This window comes from Mustela erminea, chromosome 5, assembly GCF_009829155.1.
Source record: "Mustela erminea isolate mMusErm1 chromosome 5, mMusErm1.Pri, whole genome shotgun sequence".
NCBI lineage: Eukaryota > Metazoa > Chordata > Mammalia > Carnivora > Mustelidae > Mustela > Mustela erminea.
Window position 1 is genome coordinate 71,408,346 of NC_045618.1, and position 14,234 is coordinate 71,422,579.

The window sequence follows — 14,234 nt, forward strand, 5'->3', positions numbered from 1 at the left end:
TTAAGGAAGGAGTCGTTCAGCTCAGTCAAGCAGGTGTCAGCATCTACCCTAATACTTGCTTATGTACTGGGTGATTTCCCAGGAAAGAGGTTAGAAATAAAAGAGTATAGCCATGTTGGCTCCTTGTTAGTGTCTGTATGCCTACTTGGGAGAAGCTTGGATAGAGATCTGGCCAAACCCAAGTGTGATCTACGAGGAAGGAGGTCATGGAGGGTGCCTGGCCTTTTGCTACCACATTCTAGAATGCAGCTCTGAAGACCCAGAGATGGCTCTGGCCGGCTGTATTCTGCCTGTGTGCATGGCGGGGGCTCCCTCTCAGCACAGGAGGTTAGAGTAGGTAGGGCCTCAGGGACGTGCCAGAGTTCCCAGCCCTCAGTGCACACCTGCATTTCTGCACAAGCGTCCTTCTCCCTGCCTCCCCCATAGACAGCAGGGCCAGGGGTGGGGTCCAAGTCCCAGAGTGTCAGTAGGGTGAACACCGTCCTTCCTGCTCACATGTTTGTTTCGTTAGAGCGCACTTCTACCAGCTGGATTCCGACAGAAGGACCAGACCCAGAAAGCAGCCACCGGCCCGTTTGACCGTGAGCACCTCCTCATGTACCTGGAGAAGGAGGCTTTGGAACAGAAGGACAGGGAAGACTTTGTGCCCTTCACTGGAGAAAAGAAAGGTAAGGACTCCAGGCACCACGTCCTGGGACTAAGGTACTCCTCATGTCTTGTCACGGGGGGTCCAGCAAGCGAACTGACCTAGAAGTGGGAAAGAAGCCAAGCACTGGATTCATTAGTAAAAAGAATCATGGCTGGTAGAGACACGTCAGTATACTTTTGTCCAAACCTATAGATTGTGCACCACCCAAGAGTGGACCCTGACATAAACTATGGACTTTGGATAATAACGATGGCAACGTAGGTTTCATCAGTTGTGACAAACGTTGCGCTCTGCTGCAGGATGTCATGGGGGGGGGGTTGTAAGCATGGGAGAAGGACTATATGGCAGCCCTCTATACTGTCCTCTACACACCTAAAACTGCTCTGAAAAAATAAGGTTTGTTAGTTACCAAAAAAAATTCTATAAGAATAATATGAGAATATAGATGCTAATTAAATTAATGCTCAAGGTACTCAAATTAGTTCTATGAAAAATATCTGAAGCCCCAAAGCAAAAGCTCTGGCAGTGTGAGGTGTTGTGCCTGAGAGAAGGTCCGGTAGGCATTGGTGCGTTGCTCTTAGCCCGAGCCTTTACCAACTGCAGATGTCCACTCCAGGCCTTTCTGTTCCATGTCGAGGATAGCTGTGGCACCAGACTCCTAACCTAAGATGCTACTGTTAGAGACCAATGCAGTCAAGCATTCTGTCATCCAGCATTTACCAAGCACCTGCTCTGTGCAGAGCCATGTGCCAGGTGTTGGCACCACAGTGCATAGGTTCCTGCCTTGCCCTCAGGGAGTTTCTGGTCTAGTGAGAGAAGCTCTGTGATTGTCCTGGAGAGGCTCCAAGGAGCAAAGGGATGTTCCTCCATGCCGGGACTGAGCTCAGAACCAATACAGGGAAAACAGTCCGCCTTAGCTCCCAACCCCGGGCTCCCCTTGGGATGAAAAGTAGTTACCAAGAGCCTGTGTGGTTTCCTCAGCTACAGAGAGGGACTTGGGCCTGAGGATCCTAACGGAATCATCTATAACCTCATGGCAATGACAGTCTTTTCAAAATGCATCAGATCATGTTGGTTCCCTGCTCGAAGCCTCAAAGCCTCACTGTGGTCCTCAGCACCCAGGAAGAGCTCGCCTTACCCACTTCTCTGATCACCTTCCCCTTCCCCTGCCAAGCCTCAGCCCCGCCATCTGCGTTCAGTTCCCCAAAACTGCCGAGTTCTTTTCCCACCCCGGGGTCTGCTCATGATCTCTTCCCTCTGACCCACGTCCCCAGTTTTCACATTCTATAAGTCTGAGCTTAAACACCAGGGCTTCGGGCTTTCTTTTCCTGACCCTTCTGTCTAAAATAGATCCCTTCTCTCTGCCATGACACTCATGGATTGCTTTCATGGCGCTACGTTCGTCGTTTGGTTTATTTACTTTGGGTTTTGTGCATTTCCCACCTAAGATGAGGTCTCCACTGTGGGATTGTGTCTCTCTATGGGGGCATCTATGCCCCCCAGCATAGATGCTGGCCCAGGGGAGGCTCCTGAGAAATACAGGTTCGAATGACCGCTCCCTGGGAGCATATGAACGGGGCCTTGGGCAGCAGGAGCACGCTTCCTCAGCGGATGTGAGTCCAAGCGCTGCTGCCTTCTGTTACGTAACATCTGGCTCTCCTCTGAATCATTCTCATTTGATGGATCATGCACCACTGATCATGTCAATTTATTAAGAAAGTGACATTGGACAGTGAAATATTGGGCAGATAACTAAGGATTGCCATAGAAATACGGAGCTGTCTCTATGGCAGTGTAGCTGCTATTGGACTGAGTTCATTGTGAAAGAAAAGTTACAATGTCAAATCTTCAATAAAATCCCAACAAACATCCAATATTAGGGTAGTGACAATAATAAGGGGAAAGCTTTGTCTCTTCTTCTCAGAGTCAAGGTTTGAGGAACAATCACGGTAAATTATCTCTTGATCCAGATTAATCTGCAGGAGATTCACAGGGGAGTGGAGAAAGCAGGGGCAGTCTGAGTAGTAAATGGGGAGACAAAAGGGGTACACAGTTGCCCGGTGTAGCTTAGGAGAAGGTTGGAAATCAACACTGTTGGGCAAACTGCTCAGAGAGCAAGTTTTCCAAAAGGAGCAGAGGGAATAGAGTAGAACAAGCAACCCCCCCACACCCAACCAGAAGGACCAGTGGGTGATCTGGAGGCAATGGAAGCTACAGTAAAGGTCTCAGGGGAGGGGTATGCAACCTCAGCTCTGAACACCGTGTGTACTAAGCCCTCAGGTGCCTGGGCTACGTTTTACTCTCTGCAGTGGCTTTATGCACTTAGAATGTGTTTGGTTGCCCGCCAACCCCCCCAGGAGTGGATGTGCAGCAGCAGTTGTCCTAAAGTTCAAAAGCTGTGGGCCCCCTGTGCACATGGTATTGAGGGTAACCCTGAACACTCATGGGAAGGTGGAATGTAGACATCTCGGTAACTGTGGAACCAAAGTCATTGGAGCCACAAAGAAAATGCTTCAGGTTGCAGATACTCTGAAAAAGGAGTCTGGGATAAACCCCAGTGTCTGAAATGCTGTTGATTGGTTATTTTCTTTTCCATTTTCTATCTTCTGGCCATTCTCCTTGTATTTTTCATTAAGCTCCAGTGTATTTTCTTTCTTTCTGGGAAAGGTGGCAGTTTACATGATGGGGAGGCAGGAAGCATGGTGATGGTCAGTGGAGGAGACATTGTGGCCAGGATACCCCAGTCTGACCACAAGCAGTGGTATTGCCCTAGGGTGCCCAGTGCTGCCTGGTCCCTGATTTCATGTCTAGCCATTTGAGATCTGGTCAGCTATCAAGAAGTCAGCATCCCCTGCAACCAGGGACAGCTGTTGGAGAAGATTCATGAAGGAGAGTTACTGACTTTGGGTTTGACTTTTACCTTTCCAGTGGGAGTGGGGAGGGCTGACCAGCCAGAGAGATCTGGAAACAGTGTTGGTCTCCATTGGCTGAAGTGGGAGCCAGCTCTGTGTTCTACCCAAGATGACAAAGAGAAGACAGTGGAAGGGTGAGTCTAGAGGGAACTCCAAAGATCAAACTGGAGGAGACCAGTTTCAAAAGATTATGCCAAGAAGTAAGAGCAGCTCCAGAAAAGAAATGAAGAGTGAAAAGGTGGCAGGAATTGGGAAAGAGTGTAAGCAGGTTTGGAGTATTGCTATGGCAACTCTGGGATGTCCTAGGTTTCCCCTTATGAGTCATTGCACGCGTGGGATGTGGGTACGTTGCGCAGGCTGAAAGTTAGGAGCAGGTAATATGCCATCCTCCCAATGATGTGATCTTCAGAGGTTGGGGCTGAGGACGTAGGGCATAGATGTCAGCATATTCAGAAGTGAGGCTGGGGCAAAACAAATGGAATCTGACTGTGAGGACGAAGTGGGAGGTGAAGGCAGAGTATCCCCATGTGGGAAGCACATTGTACCTTGCTGTTCACAGACCTCTACAACTTCTAAACACGTCAATCCTGAGTTCTCCTTTTATATCTGACTTCCTTTGGTATGTCTGGAGAGTAGCTGTATCCCCGGGTCACTACACTACTCCAAGTGACCCCAGATAGAGCATCCTAGTGGTCTGCAATCTCAGTCTAGCAAGGAAAACTCAGAGAGCTCTAGTTTGTCCCTCAGGAACCCCTGGGGCTGTGTGGCTGACTCTGCCTCCAGTATTTGCAGGATCCAAGGGAAGAATACAAATAGAAGCCCATGTGCCATTTTTAATAAATGTTTAAAAACTAGTAAACTGTTAAAATATGTTCTATCCTGTTACACATACACCTAGAAGCCCAGGATTCTTGGGCTTCCAAAAGTTCCATGCAAGCATATGGGTTGGTCCTACACTGCTAGAGCCTCACACATATTTGACACCCAGCCTACAGATTGAAGCTTCATTCATCTCACCCACAAATAAACTCCCCTTGGTCTGGGGGTGTCTACTCCGGCAATGTGACATGCCTTTGGGAGGATGGACATGGGGAAGGGATGCATACAGGCCCTGGAAGCAAGTTCAGGGGTCTTTGAGCAGGGAATTCCAGGGTCCTAGATGCCTGGAGCGGAGCCTAGCACATGGGATTCTCGGTGGGAATGTCCCTTTGGCCCCATGACTTCTCCCTTGCTGTGGGGAGGAGGGAGATTGCAGGAGAGGAGGACCACAATGGGCCCTATAAAGCATGGGGCCCATGGCAGGGCCTCTCTTGCCCAGGTCTAAGGGCAATGCTGGCAATCCATAGTAGAGAGGAAGAAACTACCGTTTCCTTCTACGTTTAAGGACCATAGTCTCCTCACATCTCTGTGTTGCAGAATGCAGGATTCCTCCTCTGATGTTCCCTCCCTCTAATGGTGGATTAAGGATACTGACATTATCCCAGCAATGAAGGAATCCCAGTTGCGTGTGCAATGGGCTTAAGGTTTGGCTCTCAGTGGCTCTCAGAACTGCATTGTCTGGTTAGTCCTTTTACCCTGCCTTGGTCAGCAGCACAGTGTGGTTTTTGTTTTCCTTCTGATTTAAAGGGAGAGTCTTCATCCCCAAAGAAAAGCCCATAGAAACTCGTAAAGAAGAAAAAGTGACCCTTGACCCAGAACTGGAAGAAGCTTTGGCCAGTGCCTCCGACACCGAACTCTATGATCTTGCAGGTTAGTCCTCAGCTCTGGGACACTTTTCTGTCTGGCTCTGGACCTTCAGGCACACACTGGCAGCAGCCTCTGAGCTTCTTAATAACTACTCATCAATATTGCAATACCAGGTGACTTCGGCTTGTATGTAGCCATAAGACTGAACAGAAGTGACTTCACCTCCCTAAGCAAATCTTACTTTGCTGTATCTCAGCTGTAAAATGTAAAATCCTATCTCAGCTATAAAATGCCCTAATAATACCCTTCCTACGAAATTCAAGAGTTAGAGAAACCAAAAAGAAGGAATCTAAAAGAGTGTTGCAAACTTAAACAATGAAATAATAGCCCTTCCTCTAAGAAGCTTTCACATTTAGCATTTTATCACATTTTACCATTACAAAGCATCCATGAAGTTCCTGCTCTTCCCCATGGTCACTGTTCCATTTTAATTGCCACGAAGAGGGCTGTTTGCCTAACCACAGAGCAGGAGTTATTTACTACTACACCCACACAGTAATGAAAGCCACATTCAGCCCGATCTGCTCATCTTTGTCTAGCTTTCTAAACAGTAGCAACAAAATAATAATTGGTGTTATTATTTGAATTGGTTACACATGCAGAGAGACAAAACACACATGGTATAAATGAATGGATAGACAAGATGGCGCTAGACCTGGTAGACAATGGGTAGACTAGGTGGCACTAGATTAGGGGTCTGCAATCTGCGACCTGCCTCCTGGGCTTGTAAATAAACTTTTATTGGAACATAGCAACAACGACAAAAGAATGTCATGAAAGTAAGTTTCTCACCCTAATCAAGTCCTCTGCCATTTCTACTATATCACTGGAGAAAGATCCCATGCATCTACCAGCATATTTATGCATCCATGGGATGTGTTTTTTTTCCAAGTGGGATATAAATTTAGATTATTAGGGTCATTAGGTCACTAGAGGTTAAGGTGCTTTAAAAATAGACCATAGTTGGGTACCTGGGTAGCACAGTTGGTCAAGTGCCTGACTCTGGATTCTGGCTCAGGTCCTGATCTCAGGGTTGTGGGATCAAGCCCTGAGTTGGGCTCTATCCTCAGTGTGGAGTCTGCTTGAGATCCTCTCTCCATCTCCCTCTACCCCTCCCACTTGTGCTCTCTTTCTCTGAAAAAAACAAGAAAGAAAGAAAGAAACCTCCCCTTTTTAAAAGATTTTATTTATTTATTTATTTGACAGACAGATTACAAGTAGGCAGAGAGGCAGGCGGGGCAGGGGGATTGGGGAAGCAGGCTTCCTGCTGAGCTGAGAGGAGCCTGGGATCATGACCTGAGCTGAAGGCAGAGGCTTTAACCCACTGAGCCACCCAGGTGCCCCAAGAAAAAAACCTTTAAAAAAATAAATAAATAAAAAATAGTCCATGAGCATTAGCAAGAATCCTCACATCTTTATTCCATGGAAAGACATTTGTAATAATAATCCATCCTCCCTCCCAGGAGAACCAGCTATGCCTTTTTCTAATAGCATGCCTACTATCTCAGCTACATCTTCATTCCTCCTGTGATGACGTCAGTGGTCAATACAAGTTCACATATTGGAACCTCTCTCAGAAATCACCACAGGATGGGGCGCCTGGGTGGCTCAGTCATTAAGTGTCTGCCTTTGGCTCAGGTCATGAGCCCAGGGCCTGGGATCGATGGAGCCCTAATCAGGCTCCCTGCTCAGTGGCAAACCTGCTTCTCCCTCTCCCACTCCCCCAGCTTGTGTTCCCTCTCTTGCTGTGCCTCTCTCTGTCAAATAAATAAAATAAAATAAAATAAAGAAAAAAGAAAAAGAAATCATTGCAGGAATTGAAACACCTGCATCACACAGTTAAGAAGGCACTTTGCAGTGACCTTTCTTCTGAGGCCTGTGGTTGCTGTGGAGAGATCCTGTCATGGTTACTGCTCCTCTCAAGGGTTGTATCATGATTTCTACTAGAATTCCCCAAAGGGAGAATGCTGGGCTGGGCTTGAATTCCCAGGAAATGCTTAAGAAAGGAGAAAGAGAAAAATACCAGTCCTCTGGAAGAGTCTAGATTCTGAAATTCATACAATAAAACCAGGGGAATACTCCAGATAGAAAACTGTCTTGTTCCTCTCTGCTTACCCTCACTTCCTCATCAAATACTCCCTTAGAACTCAGGAGAAAGCCCACCTGGGGGGTGGGTGACAGCACGATTCTAGGGTGGATCTTTCTGGAAGGCTCAGAGCAGCCCCATGAGTGAATGGGCTGACAGCCAGTGAGGTTTAGGTAAGAAAGAGTGCCAGTACCCTGTGCATGTTGTTCTGGCCGGTAGATAGCAGAAAGACAGTCACCAAGGGAGCAGCAGCTGACTTCCAAGACAGCCCTTCCTACAATAGCTGGAGCTCAGCATGGTCACAATTCTGAGGGTCTAGAGAGTCCAGCTTGTCAGTGCATATAGCCATCGGTTTGGGGCTAATCTACTAGCCAGATTCACAGGGAACGGATGAAACAAAAGTTAAAAGTTGGCAGTGGGAGCCAAATTATAATTAGAAGTTGCTTAGTGAGTATAGAGCCAAAGCAAGATATATTTGGATGATCCGTGGCCTGTGTTTATTAAATAGGGTGTCTCCTCTCTAGGCAGTGCCAGATACATAGTGACAAATTCTTATTTATTTAACAAGAATTTGTAAAGTGCTCAGAACAGTGTCTGACGCCTGTGAAGTGATTTCCCCTTTGTAACACTTAAAGTATAATTATTTTCCCTACCTTACCAATGACGAAGCATGCTCAGAGGCATTTAGAACTTCCCAAGTCACACAGGTATTATGGGACAGAACCAGGATTCCAGCTCTGGCTGACTGTTCCCGAGTGCTGCCCTTAACCCTAGACTTGCGGGCTCTTAAACATTTGCCCTTTACTGGGCTGCTGCTGGCTGCCTCCCTTCTCCTGATGTGTAGGTTACAGTACAGCTGAGGAGCTCTGAGGTATTCCTCTGCCTCCTGCTGACAGATGACCTGCTCTGGGATCCTTCTCCTGGCTGCCAGTCTCTTTTGTATAATTTCATTATCAAAGGCCATGGTTGCCTTTCAGCCTGCCTGGAGCACATTCTGGCCGGGTGCTGCTTCTTGTGTCCTTTGCTGCCTCCTGGTGTAAGCTCCCCATAATACAGGAGCTGCAAAATCTTGGTATGCTTATCCGACCTTTTACGGCTGACATCTGTTTTCTTTCCCATACCACAGTGCTCTAAACTGGAGAGAACAACTGCTGTTGGTACTGAGAGATTGGGGTGGCTTTCCCTGAAAGAGGCCCATGATCTTTCTGCCATTTGCTATAATCTGTATAATGTCAGATCCTACAATATCCTTAGACTCAGTCCCACACTCACATTTTACAGACAAGAAAACAAAGTTTGAGTCTACTTAACTAGGAGGTTTAAGCAAGTTTTCAGTAACTTGAGGGCATAACTAGACCACTGCCCTGCAGATGACTCTCCCTGTATAGCCACAGAAAGACATGTGAAGATTGCTAGTGGCAATGGAGAAGGATTGGAAAGGGATTTTTAAAAATATGTAAACTTATTGAACACTACATGTGTCCCACACACTGTGCAAGGCAAGGGGGTTCCGGAGACTGACTTTACAATATGAAGAGTTGATATTCAAGGGGCAAGTTAACATTGTGGACATCCTAATATGCCTTCCCAAGCTTATGATACGTTTACTGATTATCTTTGTTTCTAGCTGTTCTCGGGGTACACAATTTACTCAACAATCCAAAGTTTGATGAAGAAGTGACCAACGCTAAAGGTGGCAAAGCACCTGTGAGAAGTAAGTTGATGTGGAGTCCATGGTCTGTGAAACTTGGGAGCTCCAAGAGTTTGTTGGTAAGAGGGAGGCCTATTGACTGGGCTGCCTGTTGAATCAGATTTCCACCCTATAGATTCCATAGGTGGATTCTGTCAGTTCGCCAAGGGTCAGTCCCTGGAGAAGTGTACAGCTTATTAGGTTCTCTCACTGACTCATTCATTAGTCATCTACTGAATACCTACCGTGTGTCAGGAAGGTTCTAGGCTTAGGTACAAAGATTAAAAAATGGCCTCTGCACAAAGGAACTTCCCTATCCAGGGTTAGGATGGACCAATAAAATCAGGTAATTTTGCTCCAGCATGATCCAGGTGCTGTAAAAACTTACAGATCACAGCTCTTCTTAGATTAATTGTATTTTATTCTCTTTGAAGGAGTTTCAGCAGGTACTTTCTAGTCTGAGCAGCATGTTTACAAACCATCATTTATACTGGGCTATTTATCCAGACCATAAGCAATGTTACTTTTCTTTTTTTTCTTTTTAGCTTTTAATATGTGCAGATGAAAATGTTTATCCTTTTAAACTTGGATATCAACGGGTAACATTCTGACAGCACGTTGGCTATTAAAAGTCTGATGCATCATCTTCTGGGCCTTTGTGCATATACATATTATTAAGTCTTTTTAAGACTATTATTTTAGGGAAATTTTAGGTACACAGCAAAATTGAGCAGAAGGGGACGCCTGGGTGACTCAGTTGGTTAAGCGGCTACTACCTTCAGCTCAGGTCATGATCCCAGCATCCTGGGATCGAGTCCCACGTCGGGCTCCTTGCTCAGGAGGGAGCCTGCTTCTCCCTCTGCCTCTGCCTGCATCTCTGTCTGCCTGTGCTCACTCTCTCTGACAAATAAATAAATAAAATCTTTTAAAAAAATTGAGCAGAAGGCACAAAGATTTCCCATATACTCCTTGTCCCCAATTCATGCACAGACTCCCCCAGTATCTACGTCCCCCATCAGAGTGGTATGTATATTACACTTGATGAACCTACCTTGATACATCTTTACCACCTGAAGTCCATTGTTTACATTTGGGTTCACTCTTGGGGTATGGACAAATGTCTAGTGACATGTGTCCACCATTATTATAGCATCATGCAGAGTAGTTTCACCATCTTAAAAATCTCCTCTGCTCACCTATTCATCTTTCTCCCCCCTAGCTCCTGATGACCACTCATCTTCTTATTCTATAGTTTTGCCTTTTCTAGACTGTCATATGGTTGGAATCATGCAATGTGTAGCCCTTTCAGATTGGCTTCTTTCACTTAGTAATATACATTTAAATTTCCCCCATGCCTTTTCAGGCTTAATAGCTCATTTCTTTTTAGCACTGCATAATACCCTATTGTAAGGATGTGTTTATCCATTCATTTACTGAAGGACATCATGGTTGCTTCCAAGTCTTGGCAATTATGAATAAAGCTTCTGTAAACATCCATGTGTGGATTTTTTGTGTGTATATAAGCTTTCAGCTCCTTTGGGTAAACACCAAGGAGCATGATTGCTAGATCAAATGATAACAGCATGTTTAGTTTCGTAAGAAGCCACCACTATCTACCATTGTGGTTGTAACATTTTGCATTCTCACTAGCAAAGAATGAGGGTTTCTGTTACTCCACTCTTAGCTAGCATTCGGTTTTATCAGTGTTCCAGATTGAGGTTATTCTAAGTGAGTAGTAGTATCTCATGATTTCCATTTGCACTTCTCCAATGACATATTATGTGAAGCATCTTTTCAAATCCTTGCTTGCCATCTGTAGATTTTCTTTTTTCAGGTGTCTATTAAGGTCTTTGGCCGAATTTTTACCCAGATTGTTGTCCTATTGTTAAGTTTTAAGAGTTCTTTGTGTATTTTGGATAATAATCTTTTATTAGATCTGTATTAATTTTAGTGAGGTCCAGCTTTTCAATTCTTTCTTTTCATGGACCAAGCCTTTGGTGTTCTATCTGAAGAGTCATTGCTAAACCCTAGGTTATCTAGATTTTCTTCTGGGTTGTCTTCTAGGAGTTCAATAGTTTTGCATTTTACATTTAGGTGATAGATTTTGAGTTAGTTTTTATGAACAGTATAAGGTCTATGTCTAGATTCTTTTTTTTTTTTTTTTTTTGCATGTGGTTGTCTCGTTATGCTAGCAACATTTGTTGTAAAGACCATCTTTTCTCCATTGCGTTGCCTTTGCTCCTTTGTCAAAAATGAGTTGACTGTACTTACATGGCTCTATTTCTCGGCTCTCTCTTCTGTTCCATTGATCTATTTGTCTAGTCTTTCACTACTGCCACACTGTTTTGGTTACTGTAGCTTTATAGTAAATCTTAAAGTCTGATAGTGTCACTCCTCTAACTTTGTTTTTCATTTTCAATATTATGTTGGTTGTTTTGGGTCTTTTGACTCTCCATATAAACTTTAAAAGTAGTTTGTTGATAAATATAAAAGAACTTGCTGGGATTTTCACTGCAATTGCATTAAATCTATAGCTCAAGTTGAGAAGAACTGACATCTTGACAATATTGAGTCTCTCCCAGTATCTCTCCATTTAGTTCTCTTTTATTGTTTTCAATAAAGTTGTATCATTTTCCTCATATAGAGCTTGTACATATTTTGTTATATTTATGTGTATTTCCACTTACATTAACTTTTTTTTCAAACTGTGTTTCTCTTCTTTTATCGGTACATGTAGGTTTGCCATATTCTTTTAATGAGTAGGTAGCACGTTATTAGGTGATATGCTGTAAGTTATTTAGCCATTTTCACATTGGTGAACTTTTATCATGTTTTGCTGTCACAAGCAACAGGTCAGTGAACAACCCTACATATGTCTTTATGTGTCCATGCTATTTTTTCTGTAGATTAGACCTCTAGGTACATAATTATTGGGTCAAAGAATACCAACATTTTCCATTTTGATAAGTGAGGCCAAATGAGTCTTCTAGAAAGTTTGCATCAGTTTACCTTCTCACCAACAACATAAGGCAATGTGTTTCCCTCCACATTGCTGCCAATAGCACATGTTATCTCTTTTCACTTTTTTTTTTTTTTTGCTACTCAAAAGGTATTTAATTTTTTTATTTCACAGATTAACGACTTTTTATATTTTTGGTTGAGTGGCAAAGACTCTTCTGATCATATTATTTGTTCATTTCTAATTGACTTGTCTACTGATTTGTAGGAGCTCTGTGTATATTGAGATATTAACACTGTGTATGTTTAATATATTCTGCAAACATTTTCTGTTAACTGCTTTTGGGAATTGTTCCATTTTGCCTTTCTATCCGTTTTTCTTTCCATATCTTTGTCAAAATTAAACCTCCAAAATGGGTATCCGAGAAGGGTGGGTATAGTCAAGAGGCCAGAGGGGACATCTGGCTGGCTCTTGATCTTGGGGTCATGAGTTTGAACCCCATGTTGAGCATGGACCCTACTTAAAAAGAATAAGTAAATAAATAAATATTTTTTAAAAATATTCCAGAAGAACAGTATGGTTTTGGAAATGAAAAGACTGTTTCTTTTTTGCATCTCAGATCCTGTGGCTTGATTATTATAGTCTGAAAGTGGTCCATATACAGCAGCAATAACTGCCTCTTTGAAACTGTAACTCTGAACCATACCATTCCTATGCTTACTTTGTTGAGAATAAGCTGTACTATCATTGATATTAGAGTATTATCAGAATCTGAGCATAGGAAGGAAAGTGCGTTTTGGGGGAAGTCATCTCCAATTTTGGCAGGAGAGCCCCTTCATTTTCTTTTTAAAATTAAAATTTGTTTTTAAAAAAGAGCAAAAATAAAATTAAGTTAAAATTTATGTGTTAGATGTGGTCAAAGGTGAGAAGGTCAAACCAATATTTGAGGAACCGCCCAATCCTACCAATGTGGAAGTGAGTCTGCAGCAAATGAAAGCCAATGATCCCAGCCTGCAAGAAGTCAACCTCAACAACATTAAGGTATTTCATTATGGTTACTGTCAGTCACTTGATGTATCATGAAATTAGAAAATTTAACAGTGATGACCAGTGGCCTGCTTTAATACCTGGTTCCAATCCCTTATAGTCCCCAGTTATGACACAAGATATTCTGTTGCAAAGAAGAAATTTTTAAAAAAGTGATTTCTGGAATTCTTCAAAAAGAATCATCGTATTTGTGTTAAACATATAATATTGGTTATCTACTGCTGGGTAGTAAATTACTCTAAAACCTGGAGGCTTAAAACAACAAACATTACTTCACACAGTTTTTGAGTGTCAGGAATCTGGACTTAGCTGGGGAGTTGTGGCTCGGGGTCTCAAGTGAGGCTGTTAGTAAAGTGTCATCAGGGGCTGTAATCATCTGAAGGCTTGACTGGGGTGGAAGGATCCACTTTCAAGATGGCACACTCAAGCGGTTGTTGGCAGGAGGCCTCCTTTTCTCACCACATGCATGGGTCTCTCCATAGAGCTGTCTCAGTGTCCTCATGTCATGACGATGTGCTTCCCTCAGTGCACGCGGTCAAAGAGAAAAAGAAAGAACAAACAGGAAGCCACGGTGCCTTTTATGGACTAAAGTTACAGTTGTTACTTCTGCTTTATTCTCTTTGGTAATTAGTCATGTCACTCTCAAAGAGAGGGGAAAGCAGGGTGTGTGTGAGATAGATAGGTGGGTAGATAGAGGGAGAGAGAGAGAGAACATTGCCTGTATCTATTTTGTTGCTTCTTTTTGGGCCAACATCTGCCATTTAGTAATAATAACTGGCTTACATTGAGTACTCACTCTGTGCCATACCCTTTGCTAAATACTTGAAATTCATTACGATAGTTCCCTGTTGTCTATGGTTTTGCTTTTCATGATTTCAGTTACCCTCAGTCAACCACAGTGCAGAAGTAGGTGATCCTCCTGATGTACTGTCAGAAGATCAGGAGTAGCCTAACCTTATTTCACCGTGCCTATGTCATTCACCTCACCTCACCTCATCACATGGGCATTTTATCATCTCACATCACAAGAAGAAGAGTGAGTATAGCTATATTTTGAGAGAGAGAGACCACAGTCATATAACTTATATTATAATATATTTTTATAGTTCTTCTATTATTGGTTACTGTTGTCAATCTCTTACTGT

At 43.6% G+C, this 14,234-nt stretch overlaps 1 protein-coding gene across 2 annotated transcripts in view; it reads left to right on the forward strand.

Moving 5' to 3' along the window:
* TMOD2 (tropomodulin 2) overlaps positions 1-14,234 on the forward strand; it is a 67,874-nt gene that overhangs the window by 35,553 nt on the left and 18,087 nt on the right. For both annotated transcript variants that reach the window (XM_032343731.1, XM_032343732.1), the window contains 4 exons: positions 512-668; positions 5,188-5,310; positions 9,021-9,107; positions 12,953-13,083. In XM_032343731.1, coding sequence (XP_032199622.1) covers positions 512-668; positions 5,188-5,310; positions 9,021-9,107; positions 12,953-13,083 — 498 coding nt within the window. The remainder of the gene's footprint in view (positions 1-511; positions 669-5,187; positions 5,311-9,020; positions 9,108-12,952; positions 13,084-14,234) is intronic.